The sequence below is a fragment of the Onychomys torridus genome, chromosome 2 (assembly GCF_903995425.1).
Source record: "Onychomys torridus chromosome 2, mOncTor1.1, whole genome shotgun sequence".
Lineage (NCBI taxonomy): Eukaryota > Metazoa > Chordata > Mammalia > Rodentia > Cricetidae > Onychomys > Onychomys torridus.
The window spans coordinates 143,614,172-143,640,116 of NC_050444.1; the positions used below are offsets into that span (position 1 = coordinate 143,614,172).

A 25,945-nucleotide genomic window follows, 5' to 3' on the forward strand; every position below is an offset into this window, starting at 1 on the left:
TTGGCCTGTAGGCTGTGTGGTGGCAGGGAGGAGGAGGCAGGCTGTGTGGTTGTGTTAGAATTGGACTGGAAGTGAGGCTAATCTAGATTTGTACCAGCCTGCTTTTTTGGGAATTGAGGTAGAAGCTGGGTGGGAGTGGCCAGTGGTTCTGCCCTGGTCTGATAGGTGGGAAGGCAGTTGCAGCCTTCTAGCCTGAGGGCTGGCAGGGTGGGTCTTGGGTCCTGTGTGTCCTCTGCCTGCCTGGAGTGCATTCACACTTGGTGGGAGAGCAACTAACTGAGCATAGCTTGTTGAGGGAAGAAAGCCAGCAGACTGGTCTTCCCTCTTAGGGCCTTGAGATGATCCACAGGGAGAGCACACTGAGGCTGGCAAGCCCTTTGCCAGGCTTTGGAAGCCAATTCTGTGGGGAAGATGTGAAGAGGGGACTATGATGGGAATTACTGTGCCCATTTTGTAGATTAGGAAACTGAGGTTCATGAGACTCACCCAGCTAGCAAGTGGCTGGCTGAGCTGTGCTGATGCCTGGTACCTCCTCTCTTCATTCCTACAGTAGTGGTACCCATGACATCCTTTCTTTCACGGGCATGGCTGGGTTAGGCACAGTTCCTGGCACCTGGCAGTAACTCCGCCCCTTCCTCTCTTGCTCAGTGAAGGGAGAGAGTGAGAACATTGTTCTGGGAATAACCTTGAATCGCACTGATTTATAAAAAAGCAAAGGGTTGTCAAACATCACTGCTTTGACTGCTGGATTACACACGGTGCTCCTCACAGCTGATCACGACACACCGAGAGCAGCCGCTCTGGAGGATAAAGGGGTGGCAGGGCTGGCACTGTATGTGGATGCCAGGCCCCGACACCTCTAGTTGGCAGGCTGCATAGGAGGTAGTGATAACTAAGGCGCTTAGAAACTAAACCACAAGATCCCAAGCCTCATCCCGGAACTCACTCTTTCCTGAGTTATCTCATATTGCCCTTGTAGGGTAGATGAGATAGGTAATTTTGTAGAATACCATGAGATAAGTACAGCCATTTTACAGGCAAGAAAACCAAGGCACGGAGAGGTCATTTACCTGGCCTCAGGTCACACAGACTAACACAAGTGATTAAAAAGAGAATGGTTAGAACCACCAACCACGACTTGCAACTGGACACTGGAGCTTCGGAGCACTTGCCGACTGACCCGGAGCTCCGCTGACCTCTGTTTTTTTTCCACAGGGCAAGGGACATAGGATGACCCCAGCCTGTCCCCTCTTACTGTCTGTGATTCTGTCCCTGCGCCTGGCCACGGCCTTCGACCCCGCCCCCAGTGCCTGCTCCGCCCTGGCCTCGGGTGTGCTCTACGGGGCCTTCTCGCTGCAGGACCTCTTTCCTACCATCGCCTCGGGCTGCTCCTGGACCCTGGAGAACCCTGACCCCACCAAGTACTCCCTCTACCTGCGCTTCAACCGACAGGAGCAGGTGTGCACCCACTTTGCTCCCCGCCTGCTGCCCCTGGACCACTACCTGGTCAACTTTACCTGCCTGCGGCCCGGTCCGGAGGAAGCAGCAGCCCAGGCAGAATCAGAGGTGGGGCGGCCAGAGGAGGAGGAGGAGGCAGCGACCGGGTTGGAGCTGTGTGGTGGCTCCGGCCCCTTTACCTTCCTGCACTTCGACAAGAACTTTGTGCAGCTGTGCCTGTCGGCCGAGCCCTCTGAGGCCCCACGCCTGCTGGCGCCTGCTGCCCTAGCCTTCCGCTTTGTGGAGGTTTTGCTCATCAACAACAACAACTCCAGCCAGTTCACCTGTGGCGTGCTCTGCCGCTGGAGTGAAGAGTGTGGCCGGGCTGCAGGCAGGGCTTGTGGCTTCGCTCAGCCGGGGTGCAGCTGCCCTGGGGAGGCTGGGGCCAGCCCTGCCACCACCACCACACCTCCGGGGCCTCCAGCCGCCCACACCTTATCCAATGCCCTGGTGCCTGGGGGCCCGGCCCCACCTGCTGAGGCTGACTTGCACTCCGGGAGCAGCAATGACCTGTTCACCACGGAGATGAGATATGGTGAGTGTGAGCAGGGTCTGAGTTGGGGTGGGGCATGGGAGGGGACACAGGTCTGCTGGTGTCCATTCCCGCCAGTCCCAGCCATTTGCAGAGTCATTTATGGATGTCACCTCTGTGCTCAGCCTTGTCCAGATGTAAAGGTCATCAAAATCAGATCTTACCTGAGGGGGATGCAGAACGGTGTAGGTGCCTGGCAGATAGCTGGCCAAGGGAGCTTCCTGAAGAGAGGGGTGCAGGGACACCGGCCTGTAGAACAGGTGGGGAGGTGACAGGCCACAGCAGTGGTGAGAGAATCCCAGGCAGATGGAGCAGAGTGCACTGAACCCCAAAGCTGGAGTGGCTGTGGAGGACCCTGGCACTGTGAGTTGACAAATTTGCCTGGAGGCTGGAGTAGGCAGGGAGCAGAAATGTGTTCCTGCCCACACGGGTCAATGATTTTTGGCAGTACCCCAGGGTCAGGGCAGAAGGAGGTGAGGAAGAGTGTGCCTGGGTGGAGAGGCCCGAGCTCTGAGATGCCTTGGAGGGCTGGGCTGGCTCACCTCCCAGTGTCCCAGTGTCCCATCTCCCCCACTGGGCCCATGTCTTCTGGGACCGAGGCCGCCAGCTGCTGGCGCTTCCTGCTGACTGGGCAAAAGCTCTTCGAGTCCTTTTGCCTGCCTGCTCCCACACCCACCCCAGCTTCACAGCCATGGCCACCTTCCACTGCCCTGTTTCTTGCAGCTTCTAGTCCCAGCTCCCCTCTGCCAGCTGGACCTTCTACGCCTGCTGACCAGTGCTGAGCCAAGGGCTGACTTAGGGGCCAGCAGGAAACAGGCACCAAGGGTGGGAGAGAGGTAGGTCTGGGAGCTGGTCCATATCCTGGGAGGCCCTTTGCCTCTCTGGACCTCAGTTTCCCCAAAATGCCTCTCTACCTTGGAGAGGATGGAGGATGCATCTAGGTCTCACTGAGTATTTACATAGGAGGAAGGAGGATCATGTGAGGTCACTGGAGGAATACCTTCCCGTATCCCTGCTTTGGAGAATAGAGCCCAGGAGCCAGACACTAGCTTTGATCATTAGTATCCTTAACAAAGGCATTGGCTTCTTTGTAAAACTGGGAGGTGTCTCTGAATTAGTTAGAAGGGGAGTTATGACAATGGCCTCTCCCAGTGCTTTGCAGGGGGACCTTCTTGGCCTCCCCCATGAAACATCTGGCATCGTGCCCACGGGGGCACAGTGAGCACCCAGTGGCCTTGCTGTGGCCTCTCTCCCAGGCCAGCTTGGCCTCTCACAGCGGTCGATGAAGCCATCCATGTGACAACCAGGCTGTGGGCAGGTTACGGGCCCTAGAGGCTGGCCTGGGATTTAGTGCCTGCAGGAAGAAATTGAATTCTGCTTCTTTTGTTGAACATCAGCGGAGAGCGCCAGGCGTATATCAGGAGGTTTATGGCTCTTCCTGCGTGGCTACCACTGCTGTCACTCTGTAGGGCCTCCTCTATTCTACTCAGCTGAGGACAAGTTCTTTTGTCTGGCATTCCCTGTGGCCCATCCGCCCAGGGGTTTGGAGTGGACGGAGCAAGGCTTTGCCCTCCTGGATGGGCACTGGATGGGCAGCCTGCCATGTGGTGCACAGAGCCAGGAGCAGCCAGCTGGGCTTGGTTGAAGCCGGAAGCAGGATCTGGTTGGTAGCTAGGACATCTTCAGGAGTCAGAGAGGGGTGGTGACTGGAAGTGCACCATCATCAGAGCCCCTGCAAGGACCCTCGAGTTTGGGATGGATGGAGGTTGGATGGCTGGTTGTCCTCAAGGCTCTTGGAGCAGAGACCCCTGAGCTGGAGGCCCCGGCTGCTTTCAGGCCATGCCTCTGCTCTGCCCCTTACCCCATTTGGCACCTGTTCAGGTGGTGGTTGCTCTATGGGAGGACTCCTGTGGGGAGCTGGCATGGGGGATGTAGCATCAGCTGGCATAAATGAGCTGAACTTACCCAGCATACTGGTACCAAGAGCTGGCTGGCACAGCCCCTTCCTCTCCCCAAAGCAGGCAGGAGGCTCTTCCGTTCTGCCACCTCCTCCCTCCTGTCCAACCTTTCTGACGTGAGAGACGGCGGGTACATGACTCAGTTCATTTCACATGTCAGGGCGTGTCGACTGGTCAGAGGCGTCACCACAGCCCAGGACACACTGCTCTTCTCACAGAGATCTTGGGACTCCTCCACACCACCCTCCACGCCACACCCTAGAATGCAGAATAGGCTGGTACAAGGAGCTGCCAGACAGAGAGCAAGGTCTGTGGGATGGTGAACAGGAAGAGACCCTCTGCCAGGAACTGGGGCAGGGAAGGAAGCTGGGTTCCTCTTCTTTGGGACATCCTTGAGAGGAGTCAGCAGAAGACCAAGCAGGATGGACCTAGGGTGGCACCAGACGCTAAGGAGGTTAGGGGCAGTGGGGTGCCTAGGCCTGCCTCAGAGCTGAGTGCATTTGACAAGAGGGTACAGGCGCCTGCTAATTTCACGCAAACTGCCTTTGATAGATCTCTTGTTATTTTTGGTGAGTTGAGCCATAAATTTGTGCCATCTTGCTGCCGCAATCTGTTAAGTGTGGGGAGAGGAAGAAAGAGAAGGGCAGGCAGGAGCTCTCAGAAGCCTGGTGTGGAGGCTGGCTGAGGCCAGAGCTGGGAGGCGAGTCATAACAAGTGCTGCCCCCTGCAGGCCCAGCTGCTGACATGGGTCGGGCCCACTACTCCTCCGGGGCTAGGGGCCCCTTGTGCACAGGGATGGCTGTGCTCAGTGATACCTGGGAGAGCTCCCCCCACCCCCATGCAACTGCCTCCCTCCTCCGTGCCCAACTCTCTTCCCTCAGAGCGCTTTGCCTCCTGGGCCAGATGTTCCCAGCCCACCCTCCCCATCATCTGCACTCCATTTCTGAGGCATAGCCATCAGGGGAGACTGTGGACTCCTGGGAGGCAAGAGTGACTTCAGATCCCTACCTTGCCTCTGCCACTGTGTCACTTGAACAAGCTGCTGTTCCTCCTAGATGTCTAGGTGCCACTTTCCCAATCTAGAGTCTGAGCCTCCAGCTCTACCCAGGCACCCCTTCCTGGTGTTTGAGACCTCGGTGGGTGCAGCTGTCCACTCTTTCAGCCCTCCCTCCATCTCCCTCCTGCCCACTCACTGACGCCCCTCACTGTCCTCGGAGTCCCTGCTTTCTACCTCCCTACCTCTGCTGGGGCTGTTCCCCTCTATTGGTGAAATTATTAAGGCCACTCCAAGTAGTTAAAAGGGAGGTTTATTTAGTGGGGTAGCTTACAAATGAAGGGATAGGTTGTGGGGTCTGGGAAAGGGATGGCGCAGTCCGGCGGTGTTCTCTGGAAACTCTGCTCAGTCTACCTCTAGCGTCCAGGGTCCCCGAACCAAGAGAGACCTCTCCTCTCGATCCTGGGTCTTCCATTTCCTCCCTCAGCCCTGCCTTGTGGGCGTGACCATTACCGAAGCCTCAATGGGGGTTGGAACTTCCAGGCCAAGGCTGGGATGGCTACCCACTACACCCCTCCCTGGGTACCTTTCACCCTTAGTGACCAGATCTCTCCAATCTTGCCAAGCCTCATATCCATGTATTACCACCCTATAGCTGCTAGGGAGGACACCAACCTGCTCTACCCAGTCCTGAGTGAGGAAGCTTTCTCCCTTAGTGCACAAGTTCAGCGCTTCTGTGTTGGCCAGTCTGTTCTGGTGGCAGGAAATGGGGCCTCGCCTGCTTCCTTGAGGCTCCCCTGGTAAGGAGGCAGGTCCTCTCTCTACAGAGTGGGAAAGACCTAGTCCGTAGCATTTCCTGGGGGTGCTGTCAGTGCATCCCAGAATTTTCAAGCCTTTCAGCACAGCCTGCCAATCCCTCATACACATCACTGGTTTTTTTTTTTTTTTTTTTTTTCCTTCAAGACAGGGTTTCTCTGTAAAACAGCCCTGACCATCCTGGAACTAGCTCTGTAGACCAGGCTGGCCTTGAACTCACAGAGATCTGCCTGCCTCTGCCTCCTGAGTGCTGGGATTAAAGATACTCTGCACCACCGCCAGGTCCTCATCCCTGTGTCTTTATCTGTGGAGTTCCAGCCAAATCTGGGGCCAGCTCTGAGTGAGATCAGGGGGAGTGAGGCTCACTTTGTATGCTCTTGCGTTGCAGAGTGGTTGTTGGTATAGTGATCGTCAAGGCCACAGGCTGAAGCTGCCTGTCTGTCACATGGACAAGTGACTTCACTGCTGTTTTGTTGTTTGTAAAGTGAGGGCAGGAGAGCAGTGCTGTAAGAGTGTGTGTGGCGGGCACCTGGCTCCAGAAGCTTCTTTCCTGCTACTAATGCCACAGTGCCACAGATGAGGCATGTCTTAAAGAAAAGAGGTCTCTTTGGGCTCAGATTCTGTTCCAAGGTCAAGGGCCTGTGTCTGGTGATGACCTTGCTGGCAAAGTCCCTAGGTGGCACATAGTGTCTATCACATGGCAAGAGAGATGTGTGCCTGTGTCTATTCTCTCTTAATTCTTTGTTTTCTTCTTCTTCTTCTTCTTCTTCTTTTTTTTTTTTTTAAAGGCAGGGTCTCTCTATGTAGCTCTGGCAGGCCTGAACTTGTTATGTAGACCAGGCTGGTCTCAAACTCACAGAGATCTGCCTGCCTCTACCTCCAGAGAGCTGAGATTAAAGGCGGGCACCACTGTACCTGACATCTCTCATTTCTTATGAAGCCACCAGGACTAACCCCAGTGACCTCCTCAAACCTTCCTCATGATACTACATAAGACAGGGTCTCATGTATCCTAGGCTGGCCTCAAACTTGCTATGTGTCTGAGCAGGGCCTTGAACTTCCAATCCTCCTGCTTCTATCTCCTGAGCTTTGGGATTACCATGTCTGGTCTTACGCAGTGCTGGGGATTGAAGCCAGGGCCTTGTGCATGCCAGGAAAGTACTCTACCAATTGAGTTACATCTCTAAACTCCTTTTCTGTTTTTGAGACAGGGTCTCATGTAGTCCAGGTTGGCCTCAAGCTCACAGCTGTAGCTGGGGATGACCTTGAACTTCCTCCTGCTTCAGTCTCCTTACCGCTGGGATTATAGGCGAGTGTCACCACACCTGCCTCTAAAATCCACCCTCTTCCTACCCCACAACAGGGACTAAGTTTCCACACATGAGCCCTTGGAACACACACTAAACCACAGTGCTGGTCAATAAACAGTTGCGGTGTTAGAATTATTTAGTGTTCTGGACGTCACAGAGGGTGGAGAGGGAGAGTGGAGGATCAAGCTATGAAGGCATGGGAAGTCAGTTAAAGGAGGTGACTCTGAGGTGGGTTTTGAGGAGTGAATAGGAATCCACTAGCCTGTGAAATTTCTCCTTAAATTGAATTGCCTTTTAAATTTAATATATTAAAAAGAGATTTCATATCATAAATGGAAAGAGTTATCACTTATCTGAAAGAGAAGATAACAAAAGCAACAACCACGGCGAAAACAAAGCGGCCGTGTTAAATTCTAGCCTTCTGCTCTCCTGCTCCTTCATTGTTAGAAAGAGAAATTAGCACTGGGTGGCTACGTGCGAAAGTCTGGGCTCCTGAGACTTTATCCTTCGGGCAGTTGCAAGGGCATCTGATGTCACTGGGAGGAGTTGTGCCCTTCAGGAAGACAACAGGCACCAACAGGAGTGTCCGGACAAATCAGCAAATTGTCCTAGAAGAGACCTAGAGGTCAAAGGGCAGCTTCTCCTGGCCACAAGGCCCCAGCCACCACAGTCATCCTGCTGGTGCTTTGTGAGAAAGCCCCTGGAAGGGCCTGTTAGCCTAGGGAACAGCCTGCGAAAGGGCGGAAGTGTGGCTGGCTGTGAAGGGAGCTGGGACCAGGGCTCTGACCGTCATCCCAAGCAAGATGCACCTTGCTTGGGGACCTCATCCTGTTGGTTAGTGGCTTGGAGGAAGCAAGAAACGTCACTGTGGAGGAGGCGGGCTGCGTCAGCTATGATCCTGGCTCTCCAGGAGGATGTGACCACGTGGGGAAGTAGCAGGGATCCAGCTCAGGTGGAAGACAGGCTTCATAGGTTCATCGGAAGAAGGGTCCCCAGGGGGGCCTGGCATCCTGGCAGGTACCTAGCTCCAGAGGGAGACCCAGTTACGTCATGGGGCTGCAGGGGAGAGCCTGGAGTTTTCAACAGCCTGGTGCTGGGAAGGCATGGAAAGACACAGCGGGGGCTAGCTGGTGCCACCAAGGCTCTGGGGCCAGTGTGAGGAACAGTGCTGGGAGCCCCAGGGAGGACTTGCTTTGGAAGTCACAGCCGTTTCTCCAAGGAAGTGTTGATTACTTTAACACATTCATAACATAGAGGTCTTGGGTGCTGAGCCGTGTGTAGTCTGGAGCTCAGTACACACAGCAGGTATGGGCAGTTGTAGCCCAGTAGCAGAGAACCTGTGGATCCTGCCTATAGAGGCAAGATGAGCTGAGGATAGCCCCTGGTGGCTAGAATGGAGAGACCCCGAGGATGATCTGACCTGTGCTTTCTGATCCTGGATGATTTTCTTGTGCCTGGCTGCCTGGAGTCTAGGCCTTCTGTGCCGGAGGGCACTGAGGACTGAGACTTTGGTGTCATGGGAGCTGTGGGTACAAGAGACTGACAGCTAGTGTATGGTCTAAGAACTAGGCCACAGAAAGGGGGTCAGCACATCCAGATTCTTGTGTGGCCAGTCTGGAAGGGCTTCTTGAAAGAGGCCACATTTACTATGTGGTAGACATCATCCTTAGCTTTCAGTTTAAGTAGCTGGGCAGCGGTGGTGCACGCCTTTAATCCCATCACTCAGGAGGCAGAGCCAGGCAGATCTCTGTGAGTTCGAGGCCAGCCTGGTCTACAAAGTGAGTTCCAGGAAAGGCACCAAAGCTACACAGAGAAACCCTGTCTCAAAAAACAAAACAAAAAAACCCAAACAAAATAACAACAACAAAAACCACAAACAAACAAACACCAACTTTCAGTCGAAGAATCTGAAGCTCAGAGAGGTCAGGTTACTTGGCTGAGAGCACACAGCAAGACGGTAACAGAGCTCACATCTATTCAGCTCCAGAATCGGTGTCCTTCCCATTGGTCCAGGCGGTCTTGCCATGTGCTGGACTGTCTGTTGGGAAGGTAAAAACAATTGGATAGGCCAACGGGAGCCAGAGGTTTATAGTGTAGCCATAATAGTGGGGAACTACTGGAGGCCCCCCTCAGGAGGGCTGGAGTGGCGTCCCAAACTGTCACTGGAAGCCACAGAGGAGAGCTAGGCCCTTGTGGTGACAGGAGGTGGTGGTGTTGGGAGGGGAAGCAGAGGGAAATGGAACAATTAGCATGTGCAGAGTAACAGGTGAGAGCCTGTTTGTGGTGAGGCTCCATGGGCAGTAGGCAGGAACACCCAAGAAGGTTCTGGCTAAGCTTCACTGTCAGAGCAGTGCAGGTCTGTAGAGGAAATCCAAGTCAGGCAGGCCTGGCTGTGAGTCCCCGCTCAGCCTCTCCCTATGGGAGTCTCATTCCTCAGTGGGTGAACTGACCGCAGGGTGGGAACTACTTAGTAAATGACATGTTAGAGCTGGGGAGATAGCTCAGTGGGTAAAGTGTTTGCCATGCAAACCTGAGGACCTGAGTTCTGATCCCCAGAACCTGTGTAAAAGCCAGTGTGTACTTGTAATCCCTGTGATCTTGCAACAAAGTGAGAGGTGGGACAGAAGACTCCAGAGGCATGCTGCCCAGCTAGCTTGGTATGCCTTGTTGTGAACATCAGGAGATCCTGTCTCAAACAAGGTGGAAGGTGAGGACTTAGACTTGTGGTTGTCTTCTGACCTCCATATGTGTGCTGTGGCATGCACAAGCCTGCACTCACACATGCCAACACACACACACACACACACACACACACACATACAATCACACACACACACACAATCACACAGGTAGGATATTGGGGGTCATGGGGGCACTCACTGCCTTCTTGGACCCTCTTTGTGCCCTTGGTACCTGCCTGCCTCGGCCTCATGTGCGCCTGCCGTGTTCTGGGCCCGCACGTGCATACTGAATAAATGTCCTTGGCAGTAAATGCCAGCTGGTCTTATCTGTCTTCGTCCCCTTCGGGGACAGCTGGCTTTCCCAAGTGGGGAGATGAATTGCTGGTTACTCCTGAGGGAGGTGGGGTGGTGCATGGATGCGAAGGCTGTGGGAATAGGCCCCAGCTGTGCAGCCGCAGGCTTGTTCCTTCGCCAGTCTGGCCCAGCTCAGGAGATGGAGACAGGGACCCCAGATCTCAGCCTGGGAAATCTGATTTCAAATAGGATGGACTCTGGAAGCCACTAGCTCACCTCTGGTTATGCTATAGGGCTGGCCAGCATATGGCTGGTGAGTCGGTTGGGGGATGTGGGGTCCACAGGGAGCAAGACAAGCCCAGAACACATAGGTCAGATGGTCTCTGATATGACCTGAGTTGTGATTTACTGCATGCCAGGCTGAGACCTAGAGATGGGCACAAGGTATAATGAGAGCAGGACCCAGGGTGTTCTACAGCACTTAGGACCAGCTGCATAGTATCTCCCCCAGCTAGTACGTGCCTCCTGTGGTGAGGGTGGGGGTGGAGGGGTCTGTGGGTCTGTTGGAGGAAGTGGACTGGGCATTAGGTCTTCCCAGGCTGAGGTCTTGACCTGTGCTTACTGCAGATCTTTGGGTAAACTTTTTTTTTTTTTTTTTTTTTTTTAAATCTCTGAGCCTCAGTTTCCCTGGCTGTAAAAGGACATGTTGGGATTGGGTCATTTCTAAACACCATTGCACTCAGGGGTCAGCTTACTTTTATTTCTATGGGGGACTGATGTGAATCTTTGTGGGAGAGGAAGGAGACTCATCATGACATGGCTGTGTTTCTCCTTGACTGGATGCAGGCTTAGTATAGACTGGCGATGTGGGCATGACTGCCTAGGGCCTGAGGTGGTGGATGAAGGGAGGAAAGGCTTGCTGGGTGTCTGATTGCCTCTTTTCTCCCCTGCCCCAGCTGCTGGCTTTCCCTGGAGGGTGGCCTGCTCTACGCCTTTGTGGGTCCAGCTGCAGTCATTGTCCTGGTACGCGCCCCTTCAGCATCCAGGGAGGGACGTGGCCCCAGGGGGTCATCGGTTCCTTCTGCCTTCTCCCTGACCTCCAGCTCCCACCTGGGGGTGTCCTTGCCCTGAGGGCACCTGGTGATCCTGTCTTCCCCACTCGGCTCCACCGGGCCCCCAGGTGAACATGCTCATCGGAATCATCGTCTTCAACAAGCTCATGGCTCGAGATGGCGTGCCAGACAAATCTAAGAAGCAGAGGGCCGGGTAAGGGGAGGGTCTCTGCAACTCGGCCTTTCTGGGAAATGTGCAGGGAGGGGGAGCCGAGTGCACCTCGGAGACTCAGGGCTTGCTGATGCCAACCCAGGCTCCCCAACCTTGGGGCATCAAGGGTGCAGGCAAGGTGGGCACCCGGAGTGCTCAGCTGCAGCCCCTCGCCCACCCTAACCCAGCTCTCTCTCTCTCGTCTGCCCTCCCTTCCCACCCTTCTCGGGGCTCACTCTGCCCACCGAATGTGGACTATGATTGATGCTGGCCTCGAGGATAGTCATAGTTGGGGCTGGTGTTCACAAGGCTTGGCTTGGGGGAGCCTGCACACAGCTTCAAAGGGCTCAGAGGGAGAGGTGGGCATCACAGACAGAAGATGGAACCGGGGGCTGGAGACATTGCCTCAGTGCTTAAGAGCACGGGCTGCTCTTCCAGAGGACCTGGGGTTGCTTCCCAGCACCCACACGCCCATTCACAGTTGTCTGTAACTCCAGTACCAAGGGACCCAACAACCTCTTCTGGCCTCCAGGTGCACAGACATATATGCAGGCAAAAAACACCCATACACATAAAAATAAATAATTGAAAAGGTAGGAATGGAGCCATCTATGATGAAAGGGACATAGGAAAGGGGGCAGCTGCTGCCTAGGAGTGGCCAATAAGAAAGGCTTCTGAGATGAGAGGCTATTGGAGATGGGGTTTTGAAGGGTGAGTAGGAGTTTTCTAAGTAAAGAAGGTGAGGACCTGAGGGGAGAGGTGTGAGACGATGCCATGCGTTGAGTAGGATCTGATGTGACATCGTTCAGGAGGTCACCTAGCTGTGGAGCGTGAGGCAGGCAGGGTCTGGGCAGGATGAGGAGAGTGCTGGTTCTGGATTCATTAGGCTCTGAGGATGATTGTGGTAGAACAAGGCGTGAAAGCCTGCTGTGAGAAGTGACAGGTAGGTAGACTGTTGGTTGTGGCCGAGGAACCCCTGTAGGAAGGTAGTGAGGAGGCAGAGGTCAGGAAAGGTCAACAGGGCCAACAATGTTGAGGGTCAAGAGAGATGAGGCCTGCAGAGTGACCCTGGGCTTTAGCAGCAGTGAGGACACTGAGGACTTGGTCAAGACCGGCTTCAGTAGAATGAGGTGGGCCACAGCAAGACTGCAGTGGACTCACACAGGAGGTGACATTCCAGCCAGGAAGTGAGCGGCAGGTGAGAAAGTGGAGTGTCAGCTGGGGACCACTCAGCTGGCGGGATTGGATGGAAGCCAAGGGCAGCAGGAAGAGCAGCTAGTGGTGGGGGCAAGAAGAGCCCCTAGAACAGAGGAGGCCTGGGTCGGTTACTTGCTACAAGGAGAGGTTGCTGAGAATGCTCACAGGAAGGGGACAGGGAAGGATGGGGCCTTCTGGGAAGGTGGACGAGGGGTGGCCACAGGTCAGGGCTGTGTAGCCTAGCCTTTCCCTTCTCTGTGAAGGAGACTGTAGCTAAAGAAGTGGGTGGGGTGGGCTTGAGGAGAGTGGATGAGGGCATGTGGGACCACAGAGGAAAAGGAGGAAGGAATGAAGCCCACAAGGGCCTCTGGGAAGCCTGGATGCCTAGCAGACGCAGAACCCCAAACCTGTCATGGGGCCGACCTTGAGGGTAATGCTAAGCGCATCGGAAGTCGTGTCTGTTATAATTAGCGGATTATCAACATATTTAAATGCCATATTCTGCTGTGGATATCGCTCTGTGTAAATAAAGTTCTGATTGTCCAGTGCCAGGCAGGAAGTATAGGCGGACAAGAGACGAGAGGAATTCTGGGAAGTAGAAGACTTGAGAGAGACCACTGCAGCCACCACCATGAAAGCAACAATTGTAAAGACACTGGTAAGCACAAAGCCATGTGGCAAGAATAGACTACAGTAAATTGGTGGTTAATTTAAGAGAGAAGAAGTTAGATAACAAACAGCCTGCCCTGGCCATACAGTTCTAAACAATGTAAGTCTTCTGAATGTGCTTTCTTGTTTGGGTCTGAGCGACTGTGGGACTGGCGGGTAGAGAGATTTTCCTGACTGGCCAAGGCAGGAAACTCTAACTACAATATTCTGCAGATCGTCTGGAAGTAATGAGGGCTGGTCCAGGTATATCTTCTTTCTTCTTCTTCTTTCTTCTTCTTATTATTATTATTATTATTAGTAGTAGTAGTAGTAGTATTATTTTTTTTTAATTTTACACATCAGCCATGGGTTCCCAAGTTCCTCCCCCCTCCCGCAACCAACCCATCTCCCCCCATCCCCTCCATTCCCACCCCCTCCCCCATTCCATCCCCCTCCAGTTCCCATCTCCTCAGGGCCCAAGACTTTCCCCTGGGGATTCATTTAAACTTGGTGGATTCAGACAGGCCGGTCTAGGTCCTCTCCTTCCAGGCTAAGCAAAGTGTCCCTGTGTAAAGCCCAAGTTCCAAACAGCCAGGCTCATGCACTAAGGACAGGTCCTGGTTCCCACAGCCTGGAATGCCCTCCTAAACAGTTTCAAAGCTATTCAATATGTCTCACTATCCAGAGGCCTGCTCCAGCTGGAGGCTCCACAGCCTGTATAGGTTCATAATTCATGTGCTTCCATTCGTTTGCGCTATTTGTCCCTGTGTTTTTGCCAATCTTGGGCTCACTCTTTACGAAGGCCTCCTCTTTCCTCAACTATTGGAAACCTGGAGCTCCACCTGGGCCTGGGCTGAGGATTCTCTGCATCCACTTCCATCCAGTTATTGGATGAGAGTGCCAGCTCGACTGTTAGGGTTGTTTTGGCCATCTGATCACCAGACTAGTCAGATTCAGGGGCTTTCTCTCCACCATTGCCAGCAGTCTACAAGGATGTATCATTCTGTGGATTCAAGGGAACTCTCCAGTGCTCTGCCATGTTCCTGTTCTCATGTGGTCTTCATTTTATTTATGTGCGTCTTTATTCTCATTCTCCCTTCTGTTCTTTGATCCAGCTGGGATTCTGCCTCCCCTAAACTTTCCCCTCAACTTTGCCCTTCAGGTTGTTCATGTAGATCTCATCCATTTCTCTGTCAATTGGGTGATCCCTGTGTCTTTCCTAGTGTCCATTTTAGGTAGCTTCCCTTGGAGTGTGTAGCAGTCTAGTTCATCTTGTTAACATTCTAGTATCCTCCTAATTGAAGAGTCATATTCTGTTTTGTCCCTTCTGATTCTGGGTACCTCACTTCAGGGTTGATTTTTGTTCTAGATCATCCATGCCTGCAAACCTCATTTATGTCATTGTTTTCTCTGCTGAGTAGTACCTCATTGTGTATATGTACCATATTTCTCTTATCCATTCTTCAGTTGAAGGCCATCTTAGGGTGTGTTTCCAGTTTCTGCCATACAAACAATGCTGATATGAACAAGACTGAGCAAATGCCCCTGTGGTAATGATTGAGCATTTCAGCGTATGTCACTTGATAAATTTATTAACTAAATGTTCGCCAATTAAGATAAGACACCTTACCTTCTTTGCAGAACCAAAGAGGTGCTATATAAGAATAATCTGGTTGTACTCAAAGTGGGTCAGAAACTACAGGCCAAAATGTCCACGTGCCGGTAGAAAAATCTGTTAGCAATGTCTTACGAGTCCCAATGCCCTTGAGCCTGCAGGACAGGTAGGACTCATGTTGAGGTCCTGTCATTGGTACTTGTGAAGGAATGTGAAGGCCTGATTAACTACCAGGCTCACGGAATATACTGATAACTTGAGTGAATGCAGAGCAGTATCCTCCTGCAGAAAAAACATCCTATCTGTTGTTTAAAGGAAGCTTAACAGGATTGAGCTACTCCTGCAGAAACATCCTGTCTGCTGTTTATACAGGAAAGGAGATATTCGGCAGACATCCTCTCTGATGGTTAGTCCCTTGGAGATATCTAGGATAATCCTGCTGAGCAGTCCAGATAATCCTGTTAAGTGGGTTTGTGGTTTCGTGTCCAAAGGTTAGACCAATAGTTCAATAAGAATCACCTTGCCCTTACTACCCAATCCCAAGTGCCAATTCCTGGCTTGTGGTTTTTCCTGTAAAACACTCTTACACCTAGGTTCGTCCATCTGCTGTGCAGCGGCCAGTTGAACCTTAATAAAAGGACCCTTTATCGTGCTTGCCACCGTTTTTAAAAAAAAAAAAAGAATACCTCACAACAAAACAACAAGTAGGATAAATTATCAAAGGAGAAAGCAGGACAAAACAACGCAGGCTGAAGCCCAAACCCCTGGGAATGCAACCTACTGAGACTAAAACTGAAAAAAACGAAGAGGATTAACAACAACATCACCCTGGACTCTGCGATTAATCAGTGAGACCCATTGAAGTGCAGTAGACTAGAGTTAGAAAGATGAAGGCCAAACAAAATCCTTCTGAGGAACAGCATACAGTGTTCCATAAGAAAGAAGGGGAGAAAGGCTCTTCATGACACTCACAATCACAATCATCACTCAACAGTTACACAACTTTGACAAAACCAGACATCATGTTGCTCTAAGTTCTATCTTACCTGCTTACAAGATTTTTTTTTTTCTTTTACTCTTGGATTTGAAACAAAAAATTTATAAGGCATGCTGAAAGCTAACCAAACCAAACCAAAACAAACAAAAGCCTATCTTGAAGAAACAATGTTAAATATCATATTTATGCTGACAGGGCCCAGCATGTTGGAATTTAAGATAAGAAAACCAGGCAGCAGTTAAGACCAGATGTGTAACTGTCAGTAGAGGAAGAGACACAAGACTCTATAGATTCGAAATGATATGTAAAAAAAAATCAAGAACACAATTTAAAAATGAAGACTATATTGATAGGGTCTATTACTGACCTCTATAAAACTGAGGAAAGGATCAAAAACATGAATATAAAATTGCTTCTATCTGATGGATGACACAATCATATACCAGAGAGAAGGCATACAAATACTCATAGTCACTAGCAAACAGAGAAATTCAGTTTAAAATTTGCAGGATACAGAAAGTACTTACATAAGTTTTTTTTCTCCACGAACTTAAGGTATAAATTTATTTATGACAGGGTTTTACAAGAATAGATTATACTTTTATATGACTTTGTATTTTAACATAAGCGTAAATTTAATGTGTAGTCTACCACAATTCTATTTCTTTTTATATTTATTTATTTGTTATGTATTACAGCCGAGACTGCTAGATCTCATTACAGATGGATTTGAACTACCATGTTAAGGTGCTGGAATTGAAGCAGGACCTCTGGAAAGAGTTGTCGCTGCTCTTAACCTCTGAGCCATCTCGTCCAGCCTACCAATTTTATTTATCATTTTAAAACTTTTAATTGTTTTGAGATTTCAATACATGAATCATGTATTTATGGTTATTTCGGCTCCCTCTTCCACCCAAATCTTCCAGTGCTTCTGCTCCCCTTAAGTTTCATGACATTTAACAATACTATTATTACTAACCTAAGAGCTTCCACACAGTAAAAGCAGTAAAGAACAATGAACATGGAGTGAAAGATGTCCCAAGAGATTAGTAGGATATTTAACTTTACAAAATTACTCACCTGAGAAGGGGATAGTTATAGATCATATAAGAAACACCAAAAAATTTAAGAGACAAGAGGCTGGCGTGATAAATATTAAAATATAACAAATTTTCTCTAAACAGACATATCTCCAGAGGTAGACATATGGATATAGCATAACAAGAAAGATCATTATAATAATCAGGGAATATATATTGAAGCCATGAGAAGGATATTATCTTATTCTCCAGTAAGATATCTTACTGTTGAAAATATAAATAATCACGAATGCTAGTGTGGATGGGGAGAAATGTTAATATTAGATAGAGGTTTAGTCTAAATATAAATTAACATATCCATCACAGAAAACAATTGGCAAGCAGAACTCCCACTATGATCAGCATCCCTACATCCAGCTATATATCAAAGAGCACAATACCTTTATATTCAAAGATAATTATACTATGTTATATACTTTATCACCCTCTACAGTCAATAAATGAAATTAACTAAATAGAATATATACATCAATATTAATCATAAGATTACAATGGTCTTGTTACTACAATACATTACAATAACATAGATGGCAGAAGATGGAATTTGCACTTAAGTTAAAATATATCTACTTCATAGAAAAGACAAATATGGCATGTTCTCAGAAAATTGTGGAAGATAGTGCTTTCTACATAAATTATATTAGTCAAGATAAATCTCATGAAGGCTATGGTAAGAAATAGATTAGTAAGGAATAGTAGGTAAAGATAGAACTCACTCTGTCGGCCAGGATGTCCTTAAACTCACAGAGCCCTTTCCTGGCCTTGTGCCTCCAAGTGCTGAGATTAAGGTGTGTGCCACCACCACAAGGCTATTTTTCAATTTTGCATTTTTATTATTATGTATTTATTTATTATCATCTCCTCTTCTCTCTCTCTCTCTCTCTCTCTCTCTCTCCTTTCTCTCTCTCACACACCACACACACACACACACACACACACACACACACTCCTCTCTTTCTCTATGTTTGTGTCTTGTGTGTATTGTGTTTGTGTATGCATTCATTCTCTCTTCCTTTGCTGTGGTACTCGGCTCACCCTTCCCTCTGGTCCCTGTCCTTGTTCTGGCTTAATTTTCTACACAGGCACAGCTGCAGACTCCTTCTTTCACCACCAACCCGAAGGCCCTAAGAATCTTAGGCCCTTAGAATTTTTGAGCTGTTCAGCCTTCAAATTAGAATAGTGGAACCTTCGAACAAACAGTCAGAAACTTGAGAGTGTTAGGATGACTGAAACACACTCTTTCCGTCAGAGAATCTGACTTGAGTTTCAGAGGCCTGGAATCTCACCGTCAGAGAGAGAATCATGGAGGAAGACAATCATCTTGAGACACCCCAACCTAGCAGCTAGGAATCTTAAAACCCCAGCTCTGCAAGAGTAGAAAGGCCTCAGGCCCAACCCTCCTCCCAGGGCTGGATGTCCACCGGAGTCCTCCCAACCAGAAAGGGCACAGCTCCATCACACACCTCAGGGGGCCTGTGGAGGCGGCTGGTGCCATCATTGCAGAGCTCTGTGATACTCAAGGAGCAGTGAGCTTCCTCTGCTTTGGGCTACCACCTCCCTGTGCCCAGTCTGCTAAACCAGCAGATCAAAGTGTAGTTCTCAGAGTCTGTTCGCCAAGCTGGGTTTGTGTCCCGCTCCCCTCTCCCTGTCCAGCTGGGCACACTCCAGTCTCCTCATCTGTCAATTGGGATACTAGCCCCCAGGCCTGTTTGTTGGAGTTGTTTTGATCACAATTTGAAATAATCTATGTAAAGTGTTCAGTGGAGGGCCTGGCAGAGAATTGCCGGTTAATCAATGACAGCTCTTATTACACTGATTAGAGCCTCTTTGGCTATTGGCTCCGCCTCCAGGGTTTCAGAGACACTGTGCCTCCACCCTAACCTTGCCTGGCTCAGCAGCCCCGAACCTCTCTTCACAGGACAGGTCTTGGCCCCCTGCCTGCCCATCTTTCTGCCTCAGCCTCTGGCTGTCTCTGCAGATGGTGCCACCCTGCCCTGTCTGGAGCTGTGCCTGACTCTCCGCTGGGGGTCCTGGGGGTGGGGCAGAGTGGGGCTTCCATCTCTTCTTCCTCATGGGCTATAGCAGTTGTTGGGGCTGGAGACCAGTCCCTTGGCCCCATCCTGTCTGCCTTTTGTCTCTGCAAGGGAGCCAGGGATGCATAGGCTTGGTTCTGACCCCAGCTAGGATCCTTTTGCCCTGGGTTCTGAGCAACCACCAGGAGCCAGAGGTTCCTCCAAGCCTCAAGCTGGCTGGGCTTGACACCGTCTTCTCTGCATGGATTTGCGCTGTGGTGTCATCCACATGCTCTGCCTGTTCAGTCTTCCTGTCTGGGGGTCTGTCTGTCTCAAACTTCTTTTACTGTGGCGGCCATCTTTCTTTGTTCCTCCTCTCCTTCTGTCTTGGGATCTCTGGGGATGTAGTTCTGACCTGTGTCTTTTTCCAAAGCTTCCAAGGTGCTTCTGTGCAAGCCGGGCCCGAAGCTGCCCATGTTTGCCTCTGTCTGCCGCCTTCACCCTTGCTTCCCAATATGGCCTCTGCGCCTGCTCAGTCCCACCGTGTCTGTGTGTCCATCCCTCCTACCCCTCGTGGCCCCTGCCCTGTAGTTCTGTCTTTGTCCTGTTTTCCCTCCAGTTCCTTGCCTCCTCTCTGCCTGGAAACACTCCCAAGATCCTGGAGTTTTGGTCCCTGCTGGTCCCCATGCTGAGTAGAGGCCCAGGCTCCTGCCGCCCTGTCCTGTAGAGTGTCGCTCTGACGGGCCTTCTGCTGCCGTCCCTCCCAGGGCCTCACTCTGGAGTTCCTGCGTGGTCCTGCCTCTCCTGGCGCTTACCTGGATGTCTGCTGTCCTGGCCATGACAGACCGCCGCTCGCTCCTCTTCCAGGCACTCTTTGCTGTCTTCAACTCTGCACAGGGCTTCGTCATCACCGCTGTGCACTGCTTCCTGCGCCGAGAGGTGCCCAGGCTTGTCTCGCTTGCCCACCCCATGCTGAGCTGTGGCTTCTCCCCACTGTGTGGCACAGGGAGACCAGGCTGCTTCAGGCCCTTGGTGTGGGCACTTCTCACTTGGGCAGCCTTGAAGGCCTGGGCCTTCTTTAGCGCCTCTTCTCTGACATCTCAGTCCCGGTGGCATCACCTTCAGGCTCGATGATGCTTGTGGTCTCCTTCTGTTCCTACTCTGGGTACCCCAGGGTGGGAGGCCCAGCCCACTCTGGTGGCATTATTATGGAGGCCTCGGGCCCAGCAAGTACTTCCGGTTCCCAGGTCCAGGACGTGGTCAAGTGCCAGATGGGTGTGTGTCGGGCTGATGAGAGTGAAGACTCCCCTGACTCATGCAAGAACGGGCAGCTGCAGATCTTGGTGAGTGAGCAGACCCCTCCTGCCATAAGCTCCTTACCTTCCGCATCCCATCTCCCAGAGACGGGAAGGGAACAGCCTGGGTTTTAATTCAGGCCCAGCTGTTGGCTCAGGGTGGCACTGGGCAAATCCTCCTCCTTCAGCTTCCTCTCTGCAGCTTGAGGCTCTGTTGAGTGGCAGGCACCCAGAGAGGAATGAGGAGTTGGGGGTGGGGGCTGAGCCTCCCCAACCCTGACACGTCTCTCCTCCCTCTGCCAACCTGCTCTCTCCCTCTCGACTTATAGTCAGACTTTGAAAAGGATGTGGACCTGGCTTGTCAGACAGGTGAGTCTGTTGGGTTGAGCTAAGAAGCCCTAGGCATGGTTAAGACAGGAGCCCCACACTCCGTAGTAGCAGCCCTGATGGGGACCACTGTAGTGTCCGCTTTGACAGATTTATATCTGGGAAGGACAATTACCACTTGCCTCTGGGCAAAGACCTCTCCTCTCTAAGCCTCAGTCACAATCTTAGTAAGGAGAAAATAGCATTGTCTCGGGCACATGGAAGGCCTAGGGCCTACGTGAATTACCGGCCACCACCGAGTTTACGGTAGGGCCTTGGCATATGTTGGCCGCTACATTCCTCCATCATTTCACTGGCTTTCACGGGCATCTCTTTCCAGTTCTTTCTCTAAGGTATATGCTTCCTGGGGAATAGGGAAGAGCAAGGCCCTTTGACAGCCTTGGGGCTGTGGAGTAGAAGTTAGGTCATGTACCAGGGCACTCATGGGAACTCAGCCTTGGCTTTCCTACCTACATCCCTTGGGCCCATGAACCATTTGTCTTCCTGGTCCCTCTTGTATATTAGAGAATACCAAACACCTCCCCAGAAATCAGTTTCCCTCATTGCCCAAACCTGGAAGCTTAGTAGCCACCCAAACCTGGGCAGGAGCATCACAGGGTCTCTGTCCCTAGGGCTTACCTCTCCCTTCCACTTCCGTCCCCAGTGCTGTTCAAGGAGGTCAACACTTGCAATCCGTCCACTATCACTGGCACTCTGTCACGCCTGTCCCTGGATGAGGATGAGGAGCCCAAGTCTTGTCTCGTGGGTCCCGAGGGTGGCCTCAGCTTCTCACCGCTGCCTGGGAACATCCTAGTGCCCATGGCAGCCTCACCAGGTCTAGGGGAGCCACCACCACCCCAAGAGACCAACCCTGTATACATGTGCGGGGAGGGTGGTCTACGGCAGTTGGACCTTACGTGGCTACGGCCGAGCGAGCCAGGCTCTGAGGGGGACTACATGGTGCTGCCCCGGCGGACTTTGAGCCTGCAGCCTGGTGGTGGGGGCACAGGGGGTGAGGAGGCCCCAAGGGCCCGGCCTGAGGGGACCCCCCGGCGGGCTGCCAAGACACTGGCCCACACTGAAGGCTACCCCAGCTTCCTGTCTGTGGAGCACTCAGGTCTAGGGCTGGGCCCTGCCTATGGGTCTCTCCAGAACCCATATGGGATGACCTTCCAACCACCGCCACCAACACCCAGCGCCCGCCAAGTACCCGAGCCAGGGGAACGCAGCCGGACCATGCCCCGTACTGTGCCTGGCTCCACCATGAAGCTGGGCTCCCTTGAGGTGAGGGGCTGTGGAGAGTGGGGAGGGGGAATCTACCTACTGTATGCCTGAGACCATGTCTAAGTCATAGGCTGCAGCCAGGAAGGGACAGCTGTCATTCTCCCCCAGAGAAGTACCGAGGGCTCATACCATGTGCATCCCTCCTTCTGCTGGGGCTCACAGAACTCAGCTCCAAGGAAACTCTGGAGTGTCTGAATGCCTCAAATGGGCGAAGCTTCACGAATTCACTTTCTAGTGCTCTGGTACCCACTCTGGGGTGACTGGCCAGGATGAGCCCTCTCTGAAGGCAACTGTGTCTCAGGTGCCCAATGGGTAAGGAAGAGGCTGAGCCTGGGCCTCTGCAGCATATGGATCTGGTCTGGACTTGCTGACCAGCATCGCCATGCTGAGCACATTGCATGATCTCTCTGAGCCTCGGCCTCCTTGTGTGTAGAGGGAGGTAGTACAGAGACCTCCTCTATTATTGTTTGGAGAACGGGGTGATACAAGCCTCCCCCCCCCTGTGTGGAATAAGAAGAAAGTGCAAGGAAACTGGGAGATGCTGTTAGCACAGAAATGGCCCTGGGTGCTACCCTGGACCTCTAATGAGAAAATAGAAGCCCTCCTGTTTCCTCTGGCCTGCCCCCCTGCAGACCATCCCTGGGAACACACAGATTAGTAGAAACCCAAAGTAGAACACCAGGACATTCTGGAACTCTAATTGGAGGAATGAGGGGCATGTAGATAAGGAAAGAAGTTGCAGTTGCAGCTTATACACAATTAGCTGCTTGTGTCTAGCCTGGAAAAGTTGCTCTCTGTCCTCTGCACAAAGACAATTAAGTTAGCAGCTAGAGGGGTCACAAGTTTAGCTTTGTGCCTAAAATGTTCCTTGAACATTTGGTGCCTGCTCCTGCCACAGATGGCAACAAACAGGAAGGCGTTAACAAAGTCGACAGAAAAGATGACATCAGTGATGGGGAGGCAGTGTGCTTAGCATTGGGGTAGGCTTTGTTCTGTGGGCACCTGCCCATGGCTGGACCACTGGGGAGGGCCCAGTGCCGGCCGGGCTGCCTGTGTGGGAGGTAGTAATAAATGTGGCGAAGATCAAGGGGTCAAAGGTGGTATCCAGAAGAGAATGGGTCCATTGGAAGGACAGGCGTGGGTCTGCTGTGCCTCTGGGGCACTGTGGGTAGGAATAGCGAGCTGTTACCTGTAAAAAAAGATGTAGTTAGGGATGGGTAAGGCATAGTGATGGAGAAGCAGGGTGTATGGCGGGGGCAGAGAAGGTGGGAAGGTAGGAGGGAAATCAAGAGAGTGGAGTCAGGTTGAGGAAATCCATGGTCTTAGCATCACCTCTGAGGGTCTGGGACCAAGCAGTCATCCCTTCCCTTCCCTTCCCTTCCCTTCCCTTCCCTTCCCTTCCCTTCCCTTCCCTTCCCTTCCCTTCCCTTCCCTTCCCTTCCCGGGTCTCAGTTTCCCCATCTCACTGGGACAGTTGGCCTGGGTCTTACAAGTCCTCTCAATCCCAGCATTCTAAGGCTCTGAGGTCTCCTTGAGTGACATTGGATGTCACCAAGCTTGTTGGGGCCTTGAAGGTGGCTTTGGCCAGGTGAGGCCAGAAGAGCGTGAAGAAGCAAGGCGTCAAAAGAGGCAAGGTGGGGGCAGATAGGCTGGGCATGGAAAGCCCAACGTTCTCTTTGTAGGGCAAGTGCAGGGTTCCAAGGAGAGGGGGAGGGAATATGGGGCAGGAGAGAAGGCTAGAATCCAGGGCACAGACAACAAGCATGGGCTGAATGATCCTACATGGGGTATCCTGCCTCTTCACAGCTGACCTGTGTTTACGTTCACGTGTGTGCTCCCAGCAGCACATCTCCCTACATGTGTGCATTGTAGACCTCTGCTGCTGTGCTGTGACCCCAAGGGCTAGCCCATAAGATAACACTCCTCAACTCCAGGGTCTGGGTGGGGGAAGGGGCCATAGAGTCCTGGGGCCCAAGGGTCTCTGTTCCAAGCTCTTCTCTCATGACCTGCTTATTGCTCCGTAGCGAAAGAAGCTTCGGTATTCAGATTTGGACTTTGAGGTGAGTGCTGGTGTTGGGAGGGGTGTGTGTCCCCAGAAGGTCAATTCCTAAAAGTACCCCAAGTCCCATTGCAGAGCCCAATCCTGGGTCACCAAGCCTCTGGATTCCCTGGCAACTCCCCCACTGTCCTGCTCACACCCATTGCTCTGAGGCAGAAATGGGGGGGGTAGTGAGGGAGGGAAGGAGGAAGGGAGAGAGAGTGAGACAGACAGACAGACAAGAACACGCTCTAGCCTTGCCCCAGAGGGCCTAGCAGGCCCAGAGCAGAGGGGACTGAGGGGTGTCTACAGTGCTGCGCAGAGAAGCACTCCTCTGACTCCCAAGTGGCCCCTAGAAGGTGATGCACACCCGGAAACGGCACTCGGAACTCTACCATGAACTCAACCAGAAGTTCCACACTTTTGACCGCTACCGTAGCCAGTCCTCAGCCAAGGTGAGGGCTCCTCTGTTGCTGCCCCTGCCCATTGCACCAAGTGCATGGTCCCCGAGGTGGGGCCCTGACACATGGTCCCTATTGGTAGAAAGAGATGTAAGAAGAGTGTGTCTTTGGGCAGAGTGGGCTCAAGTGCTCCTGGGCGTGTGTGTGTGTGTGTGTGTGTGTGTGTGTGTGTGTGTGTGTGTGTGTGTGGTAGCTTCTGAGGGGCTCCTCTCCTGCTCTCCTCACTTGCCTGGGTAATCACAGCTTGCCTTACCAAGGGCCTGCCTGCCATAAGCAGCGGTTTTAGGGTTGCATGGAGGTGGGAAGGTGCCACAGAAAGCAAACACTAACAGGGTCCCCCACAATTGGAAAAGGAGGGTGCGCAGACAGGAACCATGACCTCAGGAACACCACTGCAGTAGCAGTCAATAAATAAGGCTCAGAAGCTAGCCTGATACCTGGCCACTCAGTGACACTGGGCAGTCTCAACTCTCCTGGGACATCCTTGGTTTGCTCTGTGTGGTGGATGAGAGGGTACCACAGGCTCACCCTGCTCCTTCCTCAGGAGAAACCCAGTCCCGGGGAACGCCCTGGCCTGTCCCAGCACAGGAGACATCAAAGCTGGAGCACCTTCAAATCTATGACACTGGGCTCACTGCCCCCCAAGCCCCGAGAACGGCTGGCCCTGCACCGGGCAGCAGCCTGGGAGCCCACAGAACCGCCAGACGGCGACTTCCAGACAGAGGTGTGAGTGCCATGCCGGACTGCCCACTGCACAGAAATATATATCTATTTTCACACTCCACTTTGGAACTACCAGGAGCCAGCGCCCCTCCCCCTCCCGAGGCTGGGCAGGAGGTGCAGAGGACTCAGCCTGGCTGGGGGCAGCCAGACTGGCAGGACCTGGGGGGCCAGGGCCCCTCTTTGTTCTCAGAGGTCCCTCAGCCACCCACTGGAGCCTCTTCTTTGCCCCAGCCTGTCTGTCCCTGTCCTGGGCTGGGGAGGGGGGAGGGAAACTTTGTTGGGAATAAACTTCACTCTGTGGATTTGGCTGCTCTGTTATTTGCTGCCGCTAAGCTGAGCCGAGGCCTGAGACTTGGTTCCTCTAGCTCTTTAGTTGTATAATGGGGTCAGGCCAAGCCTGACGGAGAGGGGCTAGCTGCATGCTGAGCCTGACTTTGGCCCTTACTCTCTTTGTACAACCCCTTACTTGATCTGGGCAGTGTGGGATGGTGACTGAGTGATTGTCAGTGGCTGCCTTTCACTGGGGCAGGGCCCAGGCTGCTCGCACTAGGTTATCGTCAAGGGACAGGAGTGTTAGGAACACTGCACACGTGTCCCCAATTCTTCGAAGCATCCGTGCTGGAAAGTTTGCACATTTTGTGGTTACAAAATGAAGTTAAGAGATTGGAAGTGGTGTGCTCGGGGCCACGGTCAAAGGCAGAGCCTGTGTTCACACCCAGGCTTGGTGGAGGTGGGATTTCAGCTCAGCTTTTTGGGAGTTACCTTCACAGCTGCAGTGGAGCTGTGAGGAGCTGGATTGTGGTGGAGCCTCTGGTGTGGTATGGGGCTGGGAAAGCAAGACGAGCTTGGTGCTGGAGAGTGGAG

At 52.2% G+C, this 25,945-nt stretch overlaps 1 protein-coding gene across 1 annotated transcript in view; it reads left to right on the forward strand.

The window, feature by feature from the left end:
- Adgrb2 (adhesion G protein-coupled receptor B2) overlaps positions 1-25,384 on the forward strand; it is a 30,947-nt gene extending 5,563 nt beyond the window's left edge. The window contains exons 2-13 of the mRNA XM_036178611.1: positions 1,216-2,032; positions 2,753-2,806; positions 5,637-5,781; positions 10,988-11,105; positions 11,263-11,348; positions 19,682-19,853; positions 20,162-20,257; positions 20,539-20,578; positions 21,240-21,859; positions 23,884-23,919; positions 24,254-24,352; positions 24,903-25,384. Coding sequence (XP_036034504.1) covers positions 1,231-2,032; positions 2,753-2,806; positions 5,637-5,781; positions 10,988-11,105; positions 11,263-11,348; positions 19,682-19,853; positions 20,162-20,257; positions 20,539-20,578; positions 21,240-21,859; positions 23,884-23,919; positions 24,254-24,352; positions 24,903-25,088 — 2,454 coding nt within the window. The 5' untranslated portion in view covers positions 1,216-1,230 and the 3' untranslated portion in view covers positions 25,089-25,384. The remainder of the gene's footprint in view (positions 1-1,215; positions 2,033-2,752; positions 2,807-5,636; positions 5,782-10,987; positions 11,106-11,262; positions 11,349-19,681; positions 19,854-20,161; positions 20,258-20,538; positions 20,579-21,239; positions 21,860-23,883; positions 23,920-24,253; positions 24,353-24,902) is intronic.
- Positions 25,385-25,945: the final 561 nt, after the last annotated feature.